Source organism: Dipteris shenzhenensis, chromosome 12 (genome assembly GCF_047967505.1).
Source record: "Dipteris shenzhenensis isolate YYH24624 ecotype China chromosome 12, Dip_SZ_1.0, whole genome shotgun sequence".
In the NCBI taxonomy this organism is placed as follows: domain Eukaryota; kingdom Viridiplantae; phylum Streptophyta; class Polypodiopsida; order Gleicheniales; family Dipteridaceae; genus Dipteris; species Dipteris shenzhenensis.
In genome coordinates, this window is record NC_141607.1 from 11631923 (window position 1) to 11658208 (window position 26286).

The 26286-nt window shown below is 44.6% G+C and overlaps 1 protein-coding gene across 1 annotated transcript in view; it reads right to left on the minus strand.

Moving 5' to 3' along the window:
• The window catches only part of LOC147895821 (uncharacterized), a 181627-nt gene that overhangs the window by 31655 nt on the left and 123686 nt on the right, over positions 1–26286 (minus strand). The window contains exons 7-8 of the mRNA XM_087382402.1: positions 12385–13638; positions 4673–4777 (exon numbers count right to left, since the gene is read on the minus strand). Of these exons, the coding sequence (XP_087238528.1) occupies positions 4673–4777; positions 12385–13638 (1359 nt within the window). The remainder of the gene's footprint in view (positions 1–4672; positions 4778–12384; positions 13639–26286) is intronic.

The window sequence follows — 26286 nt, forward strand, 5'->3', positions numbered from 1 at the left end:
CAAATGAAGGCATGTTGTCGCCATGGATAAGTATGCATGGCAGCCCAGATCAAAGCTCTATCACGAGAAGATTGGGGGGCATAAACCGATGCAAATTCAAAAATTTCCCCTTGAACAAGGCATTGAACAATAATCCATCTACCATGGCGAAAACATATCACACACACACACACACACACAGAGCATACTTTTTGGGCAATGGGCCATTGGTGCCTTTGCCAAACTGTGAGACGCTCTATTTCTTTCTTTATCTTTTATGATTGACTTGGTACGCATAGTGCCCACCTATTTGAGGATGAACCCGTCTCGGAGAAGCAAGCTCCTTAACTACGCCAGCTTTACCAGAGTTTTCTCTCTCCCCCTGTGTGTGCGTGCGCACGCGTGCAACCTTCTGAAATTGAATTAACATGTTGGCTATAACCTTATCCCTAGAGCGCCAACAAGGCCTTGATTGCTTTCTAAAATTCATATCCCAATCCCATAGCAGCCATTATCTACAAGATGAGCCCCTCTCCTTTTTTCCATATGCCTTATCAAAGTTCACCTTCACAAACCATGCCTTCCTAGTTTCTGAGATATACCCCCCTTCTATACTTCTTTAATCCACAAGCGTATTTTGTCCCTCGGTCAACTTGCCAATGGTTTGGCAAACACTTTTAACAAGTCTGTAACTGAGAGGTCTCCAATCTTCATCTCTTCTTTTGCCTCTCCCTTAGGGATTAACTTTATCTTACTCGTGTTATAGGTTAAGGAAACCCACCTAGAGGTTTCTTCCCATAGCAACATCAACTCACCCCCTAGGCTATCGCAGAAGGCAATATAAAACTGCATTGCTAGCCCATCTTTGTGTGTCTTTCCCTTGGCTAACCGCTATCTTCAGTCCCACTTGCTTGAGCTCTTTAACTGTTAAATGTTTTCTAGATGTGGAGACTTCCTAAATGTTCTACACCTCCTTCTGGCTCTCAGTTTGTCACATGAAATGAGTTCCTACTCTCAAAGAAGACTTCTGGTATATCTTAATCACTTGAAGGGTTTCCTTATCTGATATATTGAGACCTCTTCTCTAGGAAAGGAATCCTATCTTGTTGCATCTTGGTGGGTCTATTCCCTTGACCAGCCCACCACTCTCTGGAATATAGTATCTGATTCTAAAGTATATCCCCTTGTTTTAACTCCTCTTTAGTTCTGACATGTGCCACGTCTTGATTTAAAAATATGAGTTCTTGACACAACTCTAATCCATTCATTGCTTAAGATGGTAAAACCTCCCAAAGCAGCATCGCAATCTTAATCTTTGCTTTACGATAAGGAAGGTCAAAGAAGAATTGATCTACTTTCAAAGCAAGATGGTCTACACTCTAGTGGTTTATGGTCTGACAAAGGGAGATAATCGAAGTCCTTTAGTAGGCGTCAACTGTGCATACATGTATTTAGATTGGCTTCCCTATACAACTATCCCCGTTGATGATTGGACCGAGTCTGGGAAAAGTTGGATGACACATCCAAGAGCTTATGCCTCTTCTTAAAGGAATTCCAACCATCAAGCTCTATTCTCTTCTCCTTAGGGCACTGTTTGGACCTTCCAAGTGGCCACTTCTATATTCAACCATAATAGGATCCCCCATTAGAATCAGATTCAGGTTCTTGTCTCTTCTGAATCCCAAAGTAATCTTCTCCCTTGCATCGAATTTTGAGCATAGCTAGACAGTTCAACTTGCAAGCGTTGGATTGTGATTTCAATTCAAAATTCTTGTGTCCGAAGCCAAAGACCTATTAACTCGCTCCTTTCCTGGATCATGATCAATTATATACCATTGTTGTTTGTATCAAACTTCTCGAGTTGTTGACAGAGTTTTACACCCAACAACTTCACTTCCTATAGGGCTGAAGTCATAATATCCAAGGAACTGTCTAACCTACTTCTCATGTTTCAATTCATTTGACGATCCTCACACATCAATGCTAAGGTGGGTCTTCTTCCTCTGCTTCTAAATCAATGTCTGTCTACGAGGGTACGAAAAAAGTTCTTAACAATCCTTTGTCAATGCATTTGCAATCTCAGCATCTTAAATGTTTTGTATGACCCCTTCTTGCATGTTACTCCCTTCAAATGCTCATTGATTCTCAGTCTGCTAGTGATGTCTTGTTGCTAAGTGTGTCCATTGCTATGTCCCTCATTTTGACTTTGCATCGTTATGGCATCTTTTTCATAAGTAGAAGCTATGTCTTTTTGCATTCCAATGCTTTTGTCCAAGGGAGGTTCCTTTACTATTGTACTGAGCCATTTTTAGCAATTGCGTTTGCTTGTGTTGCACCAACTTCTTCATCTCCATGTATATATGCATCAATTTTGTTGGTGTCGCTTTTATTAGGCAAGCTATCTTGGTCTTACCCTCAAAAGCCCTCCTTCCTATTCCGCAAAGAAAACATGAGTTTTGCAGATTTTTAAAAATAGCTTTTGTAGTTTATACTAACTAGGATTTCTTTTTGACCAAATTCTATCTGCTAGGTCTTGAACTAGGCCCATCCTTATAGGAGCTTCGGATTGACCTCTAAGATTGATAAGATTCTCTTGCCTAGTCCTCAGAAAATCTAACCGAGGTTTTTAGATCTTACCCGATTGAGGGTAGAGTCCTAGTGGGAGATCGCAATTCAACCAAAATTGGAGTATTTGTGGGTTTTGGGTTCCCCAAGTATGTGCATTTCCCAAAATCTCAGGCTCATTAACCGCCTCACCATAGTTGCACGAAACGGCCGTTTCGTGGCAAGAAACGGAAACGGCGAAACGAAAACGGCGTTTCTTCGTTTTGTCAAACCTGTTTTTGCCCTAGACCCCCAAAATCGCAATTTCGCCGCCTGGCTCCTTTTTTCGCCGCCTCCCGCCCATTGCACTCCTTCTATGCATCCTTGCTGCTCTCTCCACCTTCTCTAAGCTCTCTCCATCCCTCCATCCTTTGCTCTTAGACTCTCCATCCCGTTTTCCTCGGACCTCCATCCTTCTCTCTCCATCCTCTTCATCCTCTTCATCCTTCTCTGCAGCATGATGCATCTTGATTCCTAGACTATGTTATTTCTTTTTTTATGATAGTAGATACAGTACTTACTACTAAGTATACTTTGGACCTTGGTGCCAGGTGGTAGCTGCTTTTTTTTATATCATCCATGGGTGCTTTTATTTTGAGTCTTGCATGACTCATGAGTCATGATCATGAAATTTGTGGATCATGAATCATGATCATCTATGGAGTCTGGACATTGGATGCTTTCAAGTTTCAAGTTTCAAACTTGTGTGCTAAGTTTAAAGTACTTCAAACTTCTAAATTTCAGATTCTTGTAATGCTAAACTTGTTAGTCATGATACATGTTGATTTCAGATTATTGAAGCATCATTCAAGAATTTAGAATCATAGAGGCATGAATGATGCATTAATGGTTGAAGCTTCAAGTATAGATAATTGTATTATGTATGATTTGCACTCTATTGATAATTATATTATGTATAAAAAATAAATTTTTATACATAAATTGTATCATATTGCCGTTTCTTCCGTTTCCATTTTGGCAGGGGCTGGAAACTCTATTTCTTCCGTTTCCGTTTCGGCTGGTAACTATGCGCCTCACAATTTGATGGCACTCTCTATGGAGGTAGCCCCATCTACCTAAACGACACAGTTTTGCTGAGTCAGTCTATACAATTCCCAACATGGAATGCTGCCAAAAAAAGATTGTATACATGTGCGCAATACTCTCTCTTTTGGTTTGTATATGGAGTTTGAGCTTCATGCATTCACAGTATCAGATGGCACGCTCTACAAACAATTGGAAAGCCTCATCTTTTAATGTTATATGAATCATAACCTTGACTAGGATGCAAGGTTCTTAAGCAAGTTTTTGCACGGGCCAACCTGGAACGCTACCAAAAGATCTCATATATGTGCACACACTCTTACTTTTGGTTTGCATATGCCAGAGATTGTGACTTTGAGCTGCATGGGTCCACAAACTCACATTGTTTGCGAGATGATGTTGACAAATGCTATAATCGCATTGACTCTAATTGTGTATAACATGCACTTCATTGCTTAACAAGAAATAGTTTAGGATCTCTTTCATCTAGTGAAGCTAAATGTAAAGCAACGAATGTAGACACTACGAAATGCAATTGGTTGAGGAGTTTATTGAATTATCTTCACCACTCGCATAAAAGTAGGTCAGCTCCACTCGAGAATGGATCCATTGATGCATCTATTGTCTGTTATGTAGCAAATATTTGTAAAAATGTCATTTGGGTGGATACATCTGTCCATCTTCGAGTAGGCTTAGGGATGAGAAATCGTACAACAATCTCAAGGCTGGTAATGAATGACAATTTTTGTTCGTGCTCCCCTAGTTAGGATGACCTCAACAGGTTGCTATGCACACATGGGATGAATTTGTGAAACCATGGCACATAGGTACTATTATCACAGTTCCATGGGCGCTTCAGCCATATTATTGGGCAGGAATCGAAGGATAGCATTTGTGGGCCTCAGCAATCTAGACTGTAAGATTTGTTGCTCAAAGGCAAAGAATTTTGTTAATCATGTTGATATTGACAACATAAACAGCTTTCAATGCATAATCACATACTAGAAGATGAAAAATTTATCCACTTATAGAACCAAAAACTCACCAATAAGTTTTGAACCAATCCCAAATCCAAACGGGCAAGATTGTTGAGAACCTTCAGAACACATGTTGCCACCTCTTCAAAATTAGATGGAAGTACAGCTGCAGCCTGTATGCAAAACGATCTTTCATTAATTTTAGATGCAAGCTTGGAATCGAAAAAAGTTTTATCCATTCCAAGAAGAATGTACGACCTACAGCGCTGCCAGAATGCAAACCTTTACTCAAACACAAAGAAATGAATGGAATACAAATAGTGTACAAAGATAGTTCTAAAAAGCAGAAGTTCACTGCCAGAAAAGCGAGGAGAGAAGCCTCTCTCTTGAGCTGCTCAAGCTCCTGCCTAGCTCCCCCCCCCCCCAACCTTTTCGTCATTGCTTCTTCCCCAGCCAGCTGCACCTTCTCTCCCTCGTATTCCGCCTCTTCTCCCCTTCACGTCGCCCCGCCTCTGCAGCTATCCCATCTCTAGCCACTTGGCTCATGTTTCCTGCAAGTATGCGCTTGAGCGCCCGGTATGTCCACCTAGGTTTCCTATCTCACGCATGCATTGGAAGCCGTGCACAGGCAGCAACCCCCGTGGCTCCTTTCTTGGTCACAGGTCTGCTTTTTCTGGTCCTTCCCCCTTTGTTCTTTTTCCACCCCTCAGCCTCCTTCCCCCTTGCTAACCGGTGTTCCCTTAGTTTGTTCTTCTGGGATTAAGCTTTCCTTGGGATGACCTCCCTTGGTCTGGCCAAAGGGGCTCTCATGCAGCTCCCTCGAATCCCATAGCTGTTCAGATCCTCTTTTCCCCAAAGACAAGCCGGAGTTGAAGATAGTAGTTGAGTCCCTCTAGGATAGAGCATTGTCGGCCCGTATCGTTGCCCTCATGCCCACGAGAGGCCAGGTTCGTGATTGGGTCAAGGCAAGCCTAGCCCCAGGCAGTGACCTTATCAAGATGTTAGGAACCACAACAGCCAAAGGGTATTCGTAGCAGAAGATTGATAGATAGCCGATGAATTCACACAGAAGTGTTTAACTATGGAATCCAAAACTTCTTTACTTTGTGTACTCAACATACATATGTGCAATGCTCCACAAGAGATATAGAACCAACAAAATATATTTCCGTCCGTAAGGACACAAAAGGAGTCTAGAGTCCCACCAAATTGTATTCCTCTGTCCATACCCCAAAGGGTGTTGTCCTACTACCTCGTGGCACTTCTAGATCCCTAAGGCGTGCTCCTCGTGGAGCTTCTATAGACTTTAGTCACTGTGCCTTGATCCCTGCACCTTGCTTCCCTGACTGTCAGCCTAGGTGTGCAGCCCCTTCCAAGCTATGTTTGCAGCTCTTCAGCCTCCTCTAGACCTCCTAGTTGTAGGCCCTATTGGTGCTGATATACTGCTCCAATCTGCTGGTGATCTGCTGCTCTAGTGGATGCCAAGGGCTCCCCTATACGGCGTTCAACTACCCCTCCGCGGGAGGGATTTCTTCCTGCTCCCCAGCTATAATGGCTGGGTTTTATACCAAACCAGCCACCCCAGTATGAGTAAAATGGGCAACCCAACCAGCTCCCTAAATCAACCCAGGAAGGCCCTGCTGGCTGACCTGGTTGGCTCTCTTTCTGAGGCCTATGCAGGCCCCGCCCGGCCACGTGGCGGGCTGCCAATGGCCCAGGCTCACCTCCAACCTGATCCAGGCCGTTTGCCTGGCCTATTGCCTGCTCCAAACAGGCGCAGATATTCAGCATACATCACTTCTGTTCAGACCTGTTCCAGCCCCTGGATCCTCTGCAAAACTTCTGTACAGTCTGTTGTAGACTCCCGTACCAGATTGCCTCTGCCCCGAGACTTTTCCAGCCATGCCACGAAGCCAGATCTGCTCATAATTAGCCATACAAATCCGTACTGCTTGCCCGGTCATCTGTACTGCTGACATCAGCATCCACACATCATTTCCTGTGCAGAACTGTCCCAGCCAGTCCCGGACTGACACATGGCAAATTCGTACATGATCCCCACCATGGTGGCTCCAAACTGCCAGGTAGGTCTCTGATTGTGCTGCCCACATGGAAGCCCATGTGGCAGCCCCATGTGCATTCTTTTGTTTGCTTGAATGCTCCCCACAAGGCAGCCAAAGTGCTGCCCATGTGGCAGCCATATCATATGTAGCTTCATACCCCCCCCAAATAGAGGCAATCAGCCTTCGTTTGCAGCCTCTACTTCTTGACTTGATACATGACACATAGATTGGCTTTGTGCATGGAGTCTGGACGCAACATTAATATGTTCTCATTTTGGGAGGTCTTGGAGTGGGCGTGATGAAGAGGCTAGGACCTTTTTTTTTTTTAAATCATGGGGTCCAAATACATGACATGAACATTGAAATGGCGATGCTTACAACTAGTATCTGAAGAAAAGACATCAAGACTAGCAATGTGAAGAGAATTAGGTGGAGTCATACTAGACTTAACCAAGTAGATAGTTGCTTGCCCTAAACTAATGGACAAGACCGTCATGTATGTTGATGATTTAATACATACTTGTAATAATTTGGATCTCTTAATCTAAGAGTTGCAGAGGAACTCCCAATACACCATCGAGAAATAGATGCAAGCTTGTTGCACTAACAGCAATATCCTGTAGGTCCGGACAGCATCAGTCTGCACTAGAGAATTGGTTTGAGGCTTCTTAGCAAGAGGCCCCACTGTCTACTTTGTTGAATTGACTTTGCAAGCTGGGCATTGCTGGCTCGATGGTTCTTATGTTCTTACGGTTGTTTTTATTCTTAGCCTTACCAATTTGACCGGCTATCGAAGGTTCTGCATCTTTGTGTGTCATCGCCAAATTTATGTCTTTTGTTTTGAGAGCCGGCTTTATATGCAGAGCCCAAAATTGTAATTGGCTTCCAATGTCTTATCAGCTGAGAAACACTTTCTTTCCAATGTGTAAGACCAGGACCCATCAAGAAAGACTCTAGTGCATGATATGAAAGCTCAGCTGTACTCTCCAAGAGAGTCTACCGGTGAGCCCTTGCTACGAAAGTGCTCATGGTCGGAAGGTCTTTTTTGTTCCTCCCTTTGCGAGGCTGCCAGCTGCTGATGAATGGCAACCTCCGTGTAAGGATATAGTGTCTTCTAGTCCTGGCAATGATAAGAATATTTGAGAAAGATGTCTATGAGTTCTTGGTGTTACCATCATGGTTGTAAGACACGTTAAGACACGACACGTTAGACACGCTTCAGACACGATTTATTTATTTTGTGTCTTGTTGTTCCTTGTGTGGGCTGCACATAAGTGCCTTGTGGTGGATGCAAAGAATCTTGATTGTCAACATCAGGTATATCAGGTTGTACCTTAAAATATGGCTGCCCAATTGGCTGCTCATCCCTCTTAACTTTCACACTCTGTTCCACGGGAGTGGCTGAAGCTTGCAATCTGCCATATAAAACGTCTTCGGGAGGGTGTCAACATATTTCCGCTGACTCATGAAGGTGTTGTCTGAATCTCTCCAGAACTTAATACCAAGAGAATAGTGCATAATCCAAGATCTTTCATGTTGAACTCTACAAATAAGTCTTGTTTCAACTTCTTGATAAAAATATCATCGCTTCCGATCACAATCAGATCATCTACGTACAAAAGTGCAATAATAATGTCTTCTCTATGAATTGTAGTAGAGAGTATGATCTGCATTGGATTTTATGAGCAAAATACTTGTCGATCCTACTGTACCAACTTATGGGTGCTTGCTTTAGGCCATAGAGACTTTTCTTGAGATGGCAAACGTGATTTTCTTTCCCTGGTTCAACATAACCTGTTGGTTGTTGCATGTAGACTTCCTCGTCTAGATAACCTTGAGAAACGCATTCTTGACATCAAGCTGGTACACATTCCTCTGCAAAGACATCTCTGCTGGTCATAGTCTTCCATGTGGCAAGGTTGTAGAGTCAGTATTATTCACTCTCATTGCTATACACGACAAATACACATTTCACCTGCTTATCATCCAGCCGGATTCTAAGTTACTATATGACCAAAGCATATGCCACTGAATCAAAATTCTGAAGTGACCAAAGGAGGTTTCGAGCCGTACCATGGCTGCTAAGGAGTCATATTCACCAATGCCTTTGTGGGGCACCTATTGGGGATCAGCTGAGACTATTTGTGAAAGACTTGTGCTTAAGCATGCTCCACACCATTTCCATGAACGTGCAATTATTTCTTCAGATACCCCATTTTGCTGTGGTGGTGTAGGACAATATCACTGATGAAGCATGCCACACCCTTTGCAAGATTACGTAAACTCAATGCTCTTCCCCATCATTTCCAAATGTTTCATTCTTGCGTCCATTCCCTGCTATAGCAAGAAAGTTATCTGAAACAAGAAACACATCTGGCTTGTCTTTGGTGAGGAACACCCATCTAAACAGTGAAAGAATATGACAAGTAGGATGCACCTCCTATTATTAGATTCACAGGGCCCATTGCGTCACTATGTACCATGCAAGACGAGACTTGGTTGGCACTGAAGTATCCTTCAAAGGAGCCCAATGTAACTTGCCAAGCATCATTCTCAAACACCTGAGATATGATGCTCAATGCAAGGCAAGTCCTTAACCATATCATTTTTCTTCATACTACTTTGTGGTAACTCACATGGCTCTACCTGGCATACCTAAGTGCACTAGCAGAAGTTGCAGACAGTGACAATACACTTACTATGATAGGCTACGCATCAAGCCTATATAATCTCGCATCCTCAAAATCTCTGGCAGCCACTGCACAGACTTCAGAGGGATCATTTGTCATTCCAAAGTCCCACGATCATTTCTTGCTTAGCAATGGCATTCAATGAGCAAATTGTTCTGCAAGTCTGGCACACGTCAAACATATTTTATGTGCTAAACTTAGCGATTTTGAAAGCAGTGGGAATATCCCAATACTGCAATATCATGTGTGGCCTGTTGGCACACAGAATATTCCTTCCCGTCAGGCTGTTATATATGATGAACTCCAGCAAACCACTCTTTCTTGTTGGCTACATGCTTTGAAGCACCATTGTCCAAGTACCACGAGTTTCTCGCAATGTCATGACCAGAAAATGAGGCATACTCTGATTTACAAGTACTTAGCAACAAGGTGTATAGAACCCACGTAGTCCAAACCCCACTTCTCAAAAGGTTATGTTTGTGACCATTTTGTTCAAGGGCATGTGGTCTTGACCAAGTGGAGCTGAAACTCTTTGTCATGCATCACATCTTGTGGAAAACGCACTTGCATCTTTGAACAACATTGGCCATCATAGCCCAGCTTGTAAAGCCTATGTGGCACTAGCATGTGTCCTTTAGCTCCACAATCTGCTTCAGTTGATCTCATCTTGATGCACATTTCTCCTCATGACATCATCTTTGTATTGGGTATAATGCTCCTGCAATAATCTGGTAGGAAGATGCCCTCTATATCAAAAAAATTCCCTCCAACTTGGACTTACTAGGTCTTGACTGCCCTTCTGTTGGAGTGGGAGGTCCATTGTCCCAACTGTAAGCCCGCATATAACGAGTGCAAGGGGAAATGGTGCCTGCATGGATCGGGGGGATTAACAGGTTGCTATGTGAGCATCAGATACGGATGCTACAAGCGCAGATCAGGATGGAGAAGAACATCCACAAGGCAGCCATATGGGCAGCTGCCATGTTGGGCTGCTACACAGTCCGGCAAATAGGGCCGGCAAAGGCCCTAGATTAGGGCAGGCACCTATAGAGGCCTTATATAGGCCAGGTAAAATTGGCAGAAGTCAGCAGACCTGGCTGCTGGTCGGTAGTCTGTGGAGGAGCTGGTCGGCAGGGGCCTGGTCAGCCAGATCTGACCCAATTCAGCCAAATGTGGAGGGGCATCCGGCAGGCCCCCTTTGGGGGCAGCAAGCCCTCAGCCACCACTTGGTGCAGACATACAGCCAGTAGGAGAGCACAACTGTGTGTAGGAGAGAGCAGCCTAAAGAGCTCACCCTAGAGCAAGCTAATGAAGCCTATCAAAGAGGAATGTGGTGATCTAGGATGAGTTCTACAGCAGCAGGAGCAGTGCACAAGGGAGTACGGTACGTGGCTGTACCAGACAGCAACTAGAGGCTTACTGAAGTGCAGGTTTGTACTTAATTCATCTATCTACACATGAGGATTTTCACTGTTCCACTGTGTGGAGTCACTAGCTAGGTATCTAATCAAGAAGGATACTAGGTTTCTGTAACACTTCAATCAAGAAATTTGAGATATCCTTACTGCGAGTAGGTAGGTTACCTAGCTTTAAGTGTAATGCATCATCTACTCCTATGGGAGGTTCAGCGCAAGTATGTAGGATCGAAGGTTTGCTATGTAATGCTATTTTTCCTTCCAATTCACAATCATAAAGTCAAATTCCCTCAAAATCATAATCCATCTTATAACCATACCTCTGTTGCAAGGCTTGTTCATTAAGCTAAAATGACAACCACTAACATCTCTACTTTCAGTGAAGTCATTTGGTGAATTCTTTGCAGTGTCCCCAAATTCAGACGAAGTCAGGGCTCGAGTACCTCGGATGTTAACATCATCTCTACTGAGCTAACATCAAGGGTGTTATCTCTTCCTCCTTGGACTATGCTAAATTGTGTTTTGCCCAATTGTGTACAAGACAGGCACCCTATATGCATGGCCTTCCAAGTAACACAACATAGGATTCTGGTGCTCTTGACATGTCAACAACAGTGTAAGTTGGCATGAGACAGAGTCACTCCCCCAAATCCTTCAAAATTCCAATTATTCTAAAGCATTCCAATTCAATCCAATGATGTGGTTAACACTTAACCATAGTACTAGACATACAATTTCTAGCTGATTTAAACAAATTGTAGATTTCTATATATCAAGATGATTTTCACTATTGCTAGCATTCAATGCAATTAAAAGATCTCCAATCTCCAAAACCATCGTGACCTATTGGGCAAAACTACCCTATGAAACATCAATCTTTACCAAATTGCATATTGTCAAATGTAATATTCTCAAACTATTGAGAATTTCATTAGATCTCCTAACCTAGATATTTTGCCATAAAAGACCAAAGAATATACTCATGTGGCCAAAATACTTGCTACCCTTGCATGGCTTCATTTGAAAATGATGAAAATAAAAATGATTTTCAAGAAACCTTACTGTTTCACCATCAAGTGTAATCTTTCTATGTGCATAAGCCATTATAAACCATTGCTGTGGCTTTGCCACAGGTCCAACCTCCACCCTTATGATAAATATACCCTCACAGGAAACACCCTCATAGATGGTGCCTACTAGCTCTCTAATTGAAGTAGTACTGCCATAACAGAAATTCATTATTATTCTTTTTTCCCTGTCTTTTGCAATTAGATTGATTTTACACAGATCGCAATTGTTTGGTCCACATACCCATGTTCATGGCTAACATTACATCAATAAAGTTAGCCTAGCTAAACAGCTTTTCAAGGAGCCCGACCTCAGTTCAAAGTAGCTATATTTGAAAACTGTTACTTGTACAAAAGAGAGACAAAAGCGAGCCGATCAGATCCGCAATTTCAAGACAAATGGGCTACGCCTCAACTTGTACTTTGAGCACACACTAAAAGTCATGAGCGACATTCCAATTTCACACATTTCTATCCAGAAAATTTTGAGAAGCTGGCAAGAAGGTAATCCACCATACAACGTGGGAAAACAGAAACAAGAGCACCTGATCTGGAGTTGATCGAGGGTTGGTTTGCAATAGAACTGCAGTCAGCAATGACGGAAGACCAACCAATCCAGTTTCAGCAATAGCAGACACCAGAAACCCTATGGACCGACGTATATGAACAGTGCCCTGTTGCACCTGTCCTTTTTCCACAGTGCCTTGTTGAGACAATCCTTTTTCATTTTTAATTTCTGTACTTTTCATTTCAACAGGGATGAAACCTGCAGAATCATGAACCACAATTTCTGTTTGGTCGCTCACCACCGTTTCCACTGTTTTAGAAGTTTCTGTGACAGAAATCCCTAGGTTATTCTCACCCAGGATATTACAAGGAATGTCTGTATTCAGCACGCCACTGGAGATTATTTCACTTTTGTGTTTAGCCTCCATTGCATCAGCCATGAGAATTGCCCCAGAAGCACAGGTTTTTTGTAGAGCTTCACATGTCTTTTCAATAACTTCACTCAACGGATCCTCCATCGTCTCAGGATGAGCAAGCACCTCTGTCTTTTTCTCCCCTCTTATGGTAACAGGTGGCTGAGGTTCCAGCTTACCAGCTTCATTCCTCAGAAATACAGAATCTCCAGCATTATCTTCGACAAAAGCAGTTGTCCTTCCAGGTTCTTGCAACTCAAACTTCATGTTGAGCTGAGCTTCATGAGCTATTCCGACCGACTTCCCTCTGGGACCTGTGAGAGCCTGTAGAAGATTCAAACCTAAAAGTACTGGAGCTGGGAAGGGAGCTCCTTCTATCTGTGGCCTATCAAATAGGGAGAACAAGTCACGCAGATGGTGGATGATTTCACAAGCCACAAGAAGCTCAGCTAAATCATCCTCCATCAAAAGCTGGCGTTCATCACTGCAGGCATGGCCCACAATTAAAGTCACACACTCCAAAAGGCCATCAAGAACTTCTCCAAAAGCATCCAATTTCTCATCACTGGGGATCTTATCTAGAGCACCATTAAGAGAGCTTGAGTGTGCAGCACTGGCCGCATTGGAAGAATCCAGGCTGCTGAAGTTTTCTAAAGCAGTTGATAGCATAGGAATCAAAGGAGGCAAGAGGTTTCTAGCTATAAAATAGCTCCTGTTAGCAGGTAAGGCCAGTAAAACCTTTAGTATACGAAGCAAAGAAAGAGTTAGCTGAGAAGCTTCTGGTTTTGAAGTATGAGAGGCAGGAAGTGCTGTGGCAACAAAATCCAGAAGACCTGCTTGTCGTGCTGCATGAAGCTCTGCTTCCTTTCCATCAAGATACTGCAGAAACCAACAAGCAGAATGATGAGAATATATCCAATCCAAAAATCTCAAGAGATAATACTGAAAAATAGTCCTAGGCTAGTCAAACAATATTGGGTGCACAAGCATGCCAGATTTCTAATGCTCTATCTTGCTTTACCACTTGAACAAAACTCTATACCACAACATTCTTTGAATCTGATGGCTTACAAAGATAAAGCCCAACTAGTGTTCATCCATATGATTTAGTTTCCTTCATGTTTCACTATCAAGTACAAACAAAAATCCCCAAAGGTCTTTTACTTGAGTTCTGTGAAGATTCTCCTCACCCTTCCCTCTGACTTAAATATTAGAGGCTACCAATTTTTAATCCATAAAATCTAAATCCACCCTAATTTGCAATCTAAATCTTAATCATATTTTCAAGGGCTCTTAATCAATAACTTCCTCTAGATCACTTACTCTTTTGTTAAATCGTATATTCTCTCTCTCTCTCTCTCTCTCTCTCTCACAGATGGAAAGAAATGGAAGAGGACAACAAGGAGAGAGGGGTCTAGAAAAGGACATCAAGAGATGCAGGAGAAATCACCCACATGTGGAGGAAACTCCTCAATCTCTGTGGATGTTGTGCACTAGCAAATATGCAATGGCACTTTATTTTTCAAAGACACAAAGGACTATACATGCAAAACCCCTCAAGTGTAATTGACTACATAATCATAAGCCAGGCAGCAAGAAACAAGAAAAAGACTTCTATTAAGTATGAAAAATACCAGCGTGAGCAAGCTCAAAGCGGAAATACATCATGTTGTGCATGAGGAAACCCCCTAAAATAGGGAACAGAAAACTCAAAATGAGCTGGAAAGAAACTAAGGTTGAGGCTGAAAACCCGGGAAGAACCCTGCAATTTCGCCCAACTGGCCATCAATGTGTGAACACTGTCAACCCAAATATTGGCCAGGGTGTGCGAGGGATGGACATGAGATTCATCTAAGGCCTCTGTGCATCTAGCCCTCCAAATATGCCAAGCACTGATGCCAGCCAGTATCTCCCAAGCGGTATCCCCATCAGCATGTATTGGTCTATAGCGGGAGATAGGCACATTTTTAAGAGAGCAAGTCTCAACTAGGTGACATTGAACCAAGAAGCATCCTACCACTCATAGAAGATCTTAGGCCTTGATAGGGAGAGCCAAGCCACTGATCCCCACGTCATGAAGAAACGAGGAGGAGCAAAAGTACTGAGGACCCTGGCAATTCCCATCCAAATGGCTCTCGCATGCCTGTAGTCCCATAGACAATGATGAATCGACTACGAGCACCTAGGACAATTGGGGTCTGCCCCAAATCTAGACCTCCACAGGTTCATTGCAATCCCTCCATGAATGGAAAGCCAAAAAAAAGAGTGATCTTTCTATTTCTTCGGGATCTCCAGAGCCTCATCCAGAAGACCCTCTGCAAATCAGCAGAAACCTGATAGCTCTCCCAATGAAGGGCCCTGGAAGGTCTCCAACCACTACAACTGATCTAGAACTTTTTGGCATTACTGACCGTGTAACCAAAAAAAGAAAGGCTCTTCTCTTGGTTCCCTGCAACAATCCATTCCCACTCTCCTGGGTCCCACTGAAGAAACATTATCAGGACTCCTCCAAAGAGCCACAACCTCCAAGAACCTGAAAGAGAAAGATGAGCGCTCGGATCATGTAGAGCCCTTGCCCTAATCCAAAAAGCCTATGATCCTAACAGGCTGAAAAGGCATGCTCAAAAGAATATCCTTTGAAGAAATAACCAGCCTGCCACCTGCCTGTACATCAAAAACCAAGGCATCCTCACGTGCTCCCAAAAAAGCTATAACTTGGAGAGCAATGCTTGTCCTCGAGAAAGCCCCCATCCACACGGAGCAAACAACAGGCCTATCATCTGTATCCAGCCAGTCATGGGGGAGGGCTGCATCAATCTGAAGTATCCTCCCTCCACATCCTCTAAGGTGATGTCTGAGGGGGGGGATTCCTAACACTTCCCAGAAGTATTACGAAAGGCCTAAGGACACTGGTGCGAGAAGCAAGTAAGACATGCCATGGGTGTCACTGATGGTGCATAGGCGAGTGCTAGTCGATGGTGTCAACAATGTGCGAGAGGTGCAAGTGCAGAAGTGATGTGAGCAAGAAGAAGACTAAAGCAGAACATCATCAAAGCCAACCCTCGACATAAACGGAGCAGAACTCCAACCACATGACACAGGGTCCGTTGTACTAAGTGAAGGGAGAGGAGGGGAGGAGAACACAACGGGAAGAGATCTTAGAGAAGCGAGCAGAGATGGAAAGTAGCATAGTTAATTAGAAGGAATGAATCATATACTCATGAAAGTTACTCCAGATGACTGATACACCAGGAGATGATACACACGAGGTGAGCTCTTGACTCTAGCCTCTTACTCATGCCCTCCACCTCTGCTAGAATGTCCCCCCTTTCCTCCCGTTTCTCCCTCTTCACCTTCTCCTCATCTGCTCCCCTTCATTGGAAATCCCCTTCCCTTCTTCCTATTGGATGTCTTCCTACATCCTTAGCCGTTCCGCCGTTTGTCGGCCACTACGTCCTTGATGGCTTCTGCAACTCTCCAGCTTGTTCTGAGTCAGTGAATCCAGTGCTCCATGTGTACTCCTGTCTATTTCATGTGCTCCTAACACTAGCTGGTTGCGAGGTTGGTGCATCACCTATACCTCTTAATTGCTGGAATGCTTCCTATATGCACCAACAGGTGTACTGCCTGTGCACCTGTGGACTCTCTTAACTGCTACGGTCCAGTGTGCCAGTACTTACTCTGATCAACTTTGACCATGGTCGGTCGAGGTTGAGGTTTGGTACTCTTCTGTCATGTACTACTCCCGTCATATCCAAGCCATGTCTAGGTCTTGTACAAGTCATGTACTGCCAAGTCATGTCCAAGTCATGTACTGTCAAGTCATGTCCAAGTCATGTATTGTCAAGTCATGTACTGTCAAGGCATGTCCAAGTTATGTACTGTCAAGTCATGTCCAAGTCGTGTTGTTCGCTCCAGAGTGACCAAGATGTGAACACATGTGAACACGGTGCGACTAGGTGTGACCAAGGTCTAACAACCTTAGCATGTTCAGGTGGCCATGATGTGACCCAGATGCGACTCTTGGTGGGAGTTCGCAACCGAGACCCAGAGTACAAGAGATCCCCCGCCACTATCATTCACCATCCCGGTGAATGACTGAGGTTTTGTGTGAGAAAACTTTAAGTATAAATTGTTCATAAGAAAGTGACCTTGAGTTTGACATCCCCAAAACTGAAAAAGAAATGGCTCATAGCCTTACAACTCCAAAACTAAAATAAAACTGGCTCATGGCCATACAACTCCAAAAGTGAAATAAAACTAGCTCATGGCCATACAACTCTAAAACTGAAATAAAACTGGCTCATGGCCATACAACTCCAAAACTCAAATAAAACTGGCTCATGGCCATACAACTCCAGAATTTCTTTATTTACATGAGAATTGCAGAATCCAAATGCACGAAGCTCGAAAAAAGAAATGCCGAAGTGAAAGATCTAGGAGCTACTACTTGCTGGATGAAAGTCGCAGAGGGGGAGGGTGTGGTGGGTGTGCGGATGTCTCGGGGTTGGTCTTCGCCTCCTCCTCAACTCTGTCTATGAGGTTCCGGATGTCTTCGTACTTGGATTTATATCAGTGGTACCAAGTCTTGTAATGATCATATTTAGATTTGAGTGCAGAATTTTCAGTTTGCAACCCATGGAAGTCGTCCTGCAACTTGGAATTTGAAACTTGGAGACGGTCCTCCTCCTCGAGAATCTGCTTCATCTGACTCTGCAACACCTCCACCTGTTGATCAACAGTATGCTTGTCCTCTGCCAGTGAGGTATATCTGTCTTGTAGGACTACAAGCTCCCTCGGGATCTCAACCTGCTGGGCTGAATGACTGTCCTCCAAAGCCTTCTTGTTGCCTGCCCACTTTGCCTCCTTCGCTCCAAGACACTGTTGAAGCTCGTCCTACTGAGCTTTCCACTCAGTCTCCCTTGCCTGTAGAGTTGTTCCCCACTCCACTTCTTTCACTTGTAATGTTGTATCCCATTCTTTATGCATGTTTGCTACCTTCTTTTCATGTTCCAAGAGGAGGTGTTGCTTCTATGACATTAGATTGCAAATCTGACCCGTAGTATTGAAGAGGGAGGCACCCATCTGAATGAAGCCGTCATCTATGATGCGCTGAGCCATATGAAGCGATCTTTTGGCCCATGCATGCCTGTCCCAATAGCTCATGCGGTCAGTCATGTCGATCAGTTCGCCATATTCCTCAAAAGCTCCTTTCATTCCTTCCTCCTCTAGGTCCTCGAGAGCTGCCACCGGAGCAAGTGTGTCGATGTCTAGATAACGACTCACAGCTTGGGAAGCTTTCTTGTTGGAAGCGAGTGTCTCTTGCAAGGGAAGTGTGAAAATTTGATCCAGGTCCTCCTCCTCCATGCAAACAGGAGACCGCTTCCGCTTTAGTGCATACAAAAGCCATTCGTGATCCTGGCTTTGTTCCTCTATCTGTGCCTCATGGGTGAAGAGCTCTCCTAAGAAGGATGCGAAGTATATATCTAACATATCAATCTGAGGCAATCAGCTTGAAATGGTAACTTTACCCCCAGCAAAAATAACTTCACCAAGTTGAGTTTCAAGCGGATCCTGTTCAGCAACCTCCACAGTCTGATCAGGTGTCAGTCGCCGAGACAACCGGGGTGGTGTCTTCGCGTCATCAGTGGTTCCCAGAGTAAGATTTAAGTTCAGTAACCTGTGTCGCTCTGATGCCTCTACAGCATTAGATCCCAAGGCAGAAGTCCCTGCTGCCATAACTACTGACGATTCATCCTGCACTGTGGGGGTGATGTGCGTATCTATGCAGCCTATTGACACGAATGTGATGATTGGGACGGGGCTGGTCATGGCTGCGGGGGAGTTAAGTGGTGATGTCATGCCGTGCATGAGACTTGAGGAGGGCAGAGGAGTGACCGGAAGAACATCGGGAAAATTGAATTCTGCCTCGAAGGGAACGGATGGAAAGGCAACTCCCACATAAGAAATGGATGACAAAGCTCCAGAGGCTAGCCCAAGAGGGGATGGCTTAGAAACATGTCCTGCAGATGTGGGTGTAGCAAGAGTGGGAGTGGAGACAGGAGAGGGAGAGGCAACAGAGATGGATGCAACAGAGACTGAAGATGATGGGGCTGAAGTAAGAGCCAGTGAAGCTAATCTCAAGTGGGGAACCATAGGACCGGAAGGTGGATGGTGAGGAGAAGAGGAAGTATGGGAAGGTGGTGGGAGAAGTCCAGGTGTTACAGCCCGCCACTGGTGCAAGAGGTAGGTGAGGTGAGGTCCAAAAGTACGTGTGTGTGTGCCTCTACATGTGCAATTTCGTACAGTGGCCCGAGATGTTGAATAAAATAATGCAAAATCATATTGAGTGATAGTGAAGAGAGCATTCAGAGCAGGACGGATACCTTTCGTGATGTAGTAATGCCAAGGAGCCTAGGAGGTGATAGCTAGAGGGGGAGCTGATGGCAAGGCAGTGGTGAGGTAGAGGGGGAGCTTATGACGAAGTAGTGAGACGTGATGGCAAGGTGGTGGTGAAGAAGAAGGGGAGCTGATGGAGAGGTGGTGGTGAAGTAGAAGGGGAGCTAATGGCGAGGTGGTGGTGAAATAGAAGGGGAGATGATGGAGAAAGGTGCTGGTGAAGTAGAAGGGGAGCTGATGGGAATAGGACGGGTGATCAGGAGAACGGGCAGATGAGGGCAAGGTGGTGCAACAACAGCAACCTCTGCAAGGTGGCGCAACAACTGAGGGCAGCTAAGTGATGATCCAAGCACAGTTTGAGGCTGCCCACGATGTGCAGCAGCTGCCCCAAGAGGAGATGGCAAGGAGGCGTGACTTGCAGCCGGCTGCCTAGGGAGAAGACGAGCAACTGGAAGAGGGGCTGCCGAGATGGAGTTGCGTTCCAAGGCAAGGGCTGCCAGGAGGAGAAGATGCATTCCAAGGCAAGATGGTGGAGCCGGGCTGCCGGGAGAGATGCGTGCAAGCAAGAGGGGCTGCTGAGATGGAGTTGTGATCCAAGGCAAGGGCTGCCAAGAGGAGAAGATGTGTTCCAAGGCAAGATGGTGGAGCGGGGCTGCCGGGAGAGATGCGTGCAAGCAAGAGGCACTGCTATCGCTGATGGAGGGAGCTGCTCCAGGAGAATTCACTGATGTGAGCAAGAAGAAGACTAAAGCAGAACAACATCATAAAAGCCAACCCTCGACTGAAAATTTCTGCGGACACTCAGGGATGCAAGTCAACACAGCCAAAACAGAAGTAATGGTGATTGGGAATCGTAATAAACAAACGGCCTTCAATTTCGAAGGGGATCCTTTGGACACAATCACCACCTACAAATATGTAGGGCTGGAATTTGAAACCAACTAAAGTGGGAATGCATGCATAGAAAGGAGAGTTTTGGGAGGGCTGAAAGCTCTATATGACTTCCAAAATAAATCAAGAATGGCACATCTATGGAACTGTGAGATGAGGAGGTTTCTATATACCATGCTTGTATAAACAATGATCTGCTACAGCTGTCCAGCCTGGGCACCCGCGCCTTCTAGAACTTATTGGAGAAGGATTTTAGCAGTACATAAACACTTTCTCATAAACAATGATCTACGGCTGTCCAGCCTGGGCACCCAGGCTTTCTACAGCTTATTGGAGAAGGATTTTAACATTACATAAACACTTTCTCATAGGAGTACTAGGGTCGAGGCTCAAAGACCCTATCCATCCTACTGGCTGAGATGGGTATGATACCTCTAGAAGGGGAAGCATTATGCCAATGTTTGCTCACACAGTAGGTGAGGTACGTCTCTAAATTCTCCCTCCCCCTTTTGTTTCCCTCTCCTACCCCCTCCCTCCCTTCTTCCTCTCCACTCCCACCCCCCCTTTTCCATTCTCCCCTCCCTCTCCATTCCCCCTCCCTCTCCATTCCCCCTCCCTTCTCCCTAGCTTTTTCTTGCCTCCCTTGTCCATTATACCCGTCCTCTCCATTCCCCCTCCCCTCCCCCTTGTTTGTTCCAACTTATTGCTCACATGATAGGTGAGGGGGTCCTCTAAATTCCCCCCCCCTTTCTCTCTTTTCCTCCATCAACCCCTTGTTCTCTTCTTCCTCTCTGTTCACACCCCTCCCCTCCATTCTCTCCTTCCGCTCCCTCGTTTCCCTCCAACTCACATTTTTCCACCTATTGCACAATAGGTTAGGGGAGCCTCTAAATGCCTGCTTTTTCCTCCCCTAATTCCTCCCTCTCTTCTTTCTCTCCATTCCTCCACCCTCTATGATTCCCACCTCCCCCCCCCCCCTCTTCTCCTTTCCGCACCCATTGTTCGTCCAATAAGAAAGAGAAAAAAAACAAAGGGAGAACAACCAAGGGACCAAAGAAATGAAATATGAATGAACTCGGCATTTCATGTAGGTTCAATAGAATGATTTTTTTAAATCCTCTTTTCACTTGCTTTTCACATATGGAAGGGTATCATAAAGGGTGTGTTAAACTCATGATAAATTTACAAATAGGGGATTTTACAAATGGGGCTTGAGTGCATGTGATTATAGGGTTTATACAAAGTGACCCCCCAAGTGAATGACTTGGTAAAGGCACTATTAACAGATTGGTTAACAATACACCACCGTTGGTTAAGTGATGTGATTTGATGGACAATGGCAAGTCCATAGAGCCACGATTGTGTCTTCGAGCTAGATGGGCCCAAGAGGATGGTCAAAGAATGAGAAGGGACAGTGGTATAAAGAGATTAGGGTTGGCCCTCCCTTCAAAAGATGACTTGTATAAAAGGCCAAATGGTTGACTTTGGTCTTCATTGTTGTTTGCACCAAGTTGAATACGAGCTCCCTCTTCTCTTCCAAAAGAGTGTTTTGGGTGTTCTCTCCACTACCTCGTCCACCTTGATGTCCTGCTGATGTCGATGATGATGATGATGATGATGATGATGAGATTGATATGTAGTCGACCATTGACATGACTACGTACTTAGTACTACCATTTTGCATTTTTGCATTCTCCATTGGTGTGGATGCTTTAGTAGCTCCACCCTCATAGCTCATTTGTACCAAGGTTTTCACAGTCTCATAGACCCATCGGTCTTCCGAAAACTTTAATAAACTCTCTCTCTCTCTCTCTCTCTCTCCCCGACGAGAAAGAAGAGAGTGAATTATGATGGTGTCGGGCCAAGGGGACACAAAGTGGACTGAGAATTGCAGTGTGGAATTGCAATGACACACTCTGGTCTGATCCAGGTGGTTTCTCGGAGACATACACTGACAAAGACATGGTCTTCTATATTGAGACACATAGAGCCCCGAGAGAGGACTAACTAGATATACATGGGAGTCATCTCATAGGAAGGAGACAAGGAGAGACACTGTTGTGCGGGGTTCGGGGGAAGTGGCTATCCTTTTTAGATCACACATGAGACCTCTCATATCAGTGACACGGAGAGAGGAGCATGCGCGATACATTTGGATACGAGTCCAGCTACCAGACACACGACCGATTCTTATAGCAGTGTGTTATTTTCCCCCAGATAATTCCTATGCACGTGAGGTCACCACAGAAGGACACAGCCCGTATGAGTTGATTCAGGATGATATCACTAAATTCTCCAAGTAAGGGGACATCCTCCTTCTTGGTGACTTCAATGCACGCACAGGGAACAGGCAGGTGGGCCTACTGGACTTTGCATCGGATTCCCTCATAGTACCAAAACTGTTAGAATTATTATTATATTCTAGGCAATGGCCAATGTAATGTAATAAGCGGGTTAGGGACACTTTTCCCTCTTAGAGGTTTTTCCCCCTAAGCACAGTCTAATCTCTAACTACAGTTAATGATTAGATAGGGTTTTGTCACTTAGACAAAACCCTCATCTCTTGTTTTGTACTTCACTTCATTCAGTACACTTTTGGGAGTGACCTACGTTCAGCTCACTCTCCATTTTGCTCACTCTTACTCTTGCTCTTGCTTCCGTTTTTCTCACATTTGGTATCAGAGCAGCTCTCCTTCCCGAACCTGCTCTTAGCTCACGCATTTCAGCTCCTGTCCGTACAGCTTCATTGTCAAGCCTGCAGCACATCGTCCATACAACGCTGTGACAATATTTGTCACTGTGGGCAGATTTTCTTTGGCAGATTTTACTTGTGCATTTTGCATCCCATAAAGGGATTTTACTTGGTCAGTTTGCTGTGGTTTTTGACTTTATATGGCAAAAATGGCTCAAAATAACCCCAATGAGGTGTTCGGAGTCCTCACACAGGAGGATAAGTTGGATGGCACCAACTACTCCTTGTGGAGTTTAATGGTTCGCAATATCTTGGTTGGCAGACATCTTTGGGATTATGTGAATGGAGATGAAGCAAGACCAGATACATTGGCCACACCTGTCACTCCTACAGCTGGAGGCAGGGGTAGAGATCAAAATGCAGCACAAGTAGTTGCAGTTGCCGCTCCACGAGCTCCCACAGCAGAGCACAAAAGATGGGATTCTAGAGATGCAAAAGCTCTATCAGTGATTTCTCTCTCTGTCAAGAGGTTCGTTATACCTCACAATCGGTCATGCAAGACATCAAAGGCAGCTTTGGGAGATACTAAAGAGTATGTTTGCAGCAAGAAATGATGCCAGAGTTTCCTTTCTGAAGTGAGAGCTTTCTCATACGCATATGGATGAGGGAGATTCCATGAACTCTCACCTCACAAAGCTTCAGGATTTGAGGGAGCAATTGATGAATATTGATGAAGTCGTTCCGGATTCAGAGATGATCACCATCACTCTAAATTCTCTTCCTGAGTCCTATCTTGGTTTCCACACCTCATTGAATTTGTCATTGAGGGGGGGCAGCAATCCTCTCTCCTTTCACGAGTTGGTAGGACTTCTGTTGCAGGAGGAGCAGACACAAAGAAATATGGCAACTCGGGCTGGTGAGCATGCCATGCTTTCCAAGTTCAAGCCCAACAGCAAAAGCAACATGCCAATCAGCCCGCACATCAGCATAAAGCTGATTCAGGACAGCCCTCTTATAAGGCTAAGGGTGATGCAAATAAGCAGAAAAAGAAGGGCATTTGTCACTATTGCAAGAAGCCACGTCATTATATTGGAGAATGCAAGAAGTGCATAGCTAAAGAGAAGAAAAGGGATTTAGGTATGGCTGTGTCTGATGCATCAGCTCCTCATTCACATGATGGGGGAGATGTTACAGGCAACTTTGTGGAAGAACACTGTGCCTTTCTGTCTTGCACTTCAAATTTTTCAGTGGGTAGTTCAGTTGCTATAGCCACTAATGATGATGACCCTTATGCTTTTTTTACTTGCAGCTATGATCCTTCAAAGAATGCATGCTGCCATGCTGTGACTTGGAGGAGTCAAATGGATTTACTGAATTTCAAGAGGGGAATTCGGAGCACAAGATGGTCGGAGATGTTCGCCAGAGCATAGTTGCATGCAGAACTATCACGAGGTGGATCGGGTACCTCCTCCACAAGTCTGGGTGTTGATGTATGTGTTAGGAGGGTTAGAGATGTGTCAATGTAGTAGGGATCATCGTGTTATAATTACACCTAGGGTTGTCCCAGTGTCAATGAGACACTGAATACATGGTATTTTGACAGTGGTGCTTCAAAGCACATCACTTCTAAGAAGGTGACTTGTGCAAATAATTCTTCTTATTCAGTGTTTGGAGTGGGACATTATTCTCACATCCAGTGATGGCACAGATTTAGGAATTTCAGATGTACTCTATGTGCCAGGCATAAAGAAGAATTTGCTTTCAGTGTCCTCTCTTAATAGAGGAGGATTTCAGGTTGTATTTGATGATGATAAGTGCGCACTCAGAGACAAAGAGAATGACTATGCTTTGATGTTGTCTGGCACTTTATATCGGGGTCCTTTTCTGCTTGATTTATATGAAAAAAGATCCGATCTTGCATTATTAGTGAGCACTCCCACTGCTGCGATGCAGAATGCGGAGTTATGGCATGCCAGGTATGGACACATGAGCTATAGCAGCTTAATGACACTTCAGAGACATGATATGGTTGATGCATTGCCTCCTTTAGAGTCACCTCCTCCTCATGCATGTGAGGGTTGCATCCTTGGCAAGATGCATAGATTTCCTTTCAAGAAGGATGGTGTAGTGAAAGCTACATGCAAATTACAGCTTATTCACAGTGATGTCTGCGGTCCCATGAGGACACCTGCTTTTGCGGGTTATCTTTATTATGTTACATTCATAGATGACTTCACCAACTACACTTGGGTCTATGGTCTTAAGGCAAAATCAGAAGTGTTTATGCATTTCAAGCACTTTGTGGCTATGGTTGAGAATGAGACAGGACTCAAGGTGCACACACTTCGCACAGATCGAGGGGGGGTCATGAGTTTGAGGCATTTTTGAAGGAGAAAGGCATCACGCATCAGCTTACTTTGACCATTCTTTTGGCATTTTCTGGTACCATCAAAGGTAATAAATTTGATGGATGTGCCTCCTTCTTTGAAGTCTTTTCATATTGTTCTGGTCTTCCTCCTTTTGCACCCATGAAAAGAACGCTCTCGGGATGAAGAGGAGGAAGAAGAAGAAGAAGAACTGGAAGAAGATGGGCTAGAGCTGGGAGATCTCCGTCAGTGCTTTCTGCTTCGTCTTCCATGAGGCTTTTGATGCAAAAATACCTTGGAGAAGACATATCCGTTTTCAAAAGGCATCTAATATGCAAAATGAGAACCGGCTCACATGACCTGGAAGTGGAGAAGGGAAGGTGGCCAAGACCGAGGGTCTGAAGAAAAGAAAGAATATACAAAATTTGCGACACGAGAGAGGTGAAAAATGAACAGCGTGTCTTTCTAAGATGCGGGGGTCCCACGCGTTCCGGATGAAGGAACGGGGTTCCCTGGTAACTATGATGCACACATTAGAGAAAGCTATGATGACAGCAGAGCCAGCCTTCAACATCTATTGGAGCAACCACCTACAAAGCTAGGAAGCTATCTAAAAGAGGTTTTAGAACACCAAAACAAAGTACTTGGGTCACACACAAACTAGCCAACAAGTACTAAGTATATAGCAGACTATAGTATTATATTTCACCAGATGTAAAAGATCACTATTTTTTTATAGAATCCCATAGATCTTGAAGGGTCTCAAGAGGACGTTGATACAATCACATCATCTCTCTCTCTCTCTCTCTCTCTCTCTCTCTCTCTCATCACTACAGCAGTAGCAGCGGTTGAGGAGCGTTTGACCTCCCTTCAGACAGAGGTCCAGAGAGCCACAGAGTGGGTGGATGTCGTCCGCCGTCAGCCATCACAGCCTCAGAGATCGATTGTATCAGCTACATTGGCCGAGTCACAGCAGAGGGCCACAAAGGCCCTCAACATTCGCATTCGTGGTATCTTGCCCTCAGCGACAGAGTCCACGATGACATAGGCTGTGACCTTTGTCTCTCAGACACTGGGAGTACAGGATCATGGCAGAGTAGGATCATATAGAGTCGGGAGGGATTGTACTAGAGAGCAGCCCCTCATTATCAGATTCAGAGATGCCCAGGCACGTCTAGT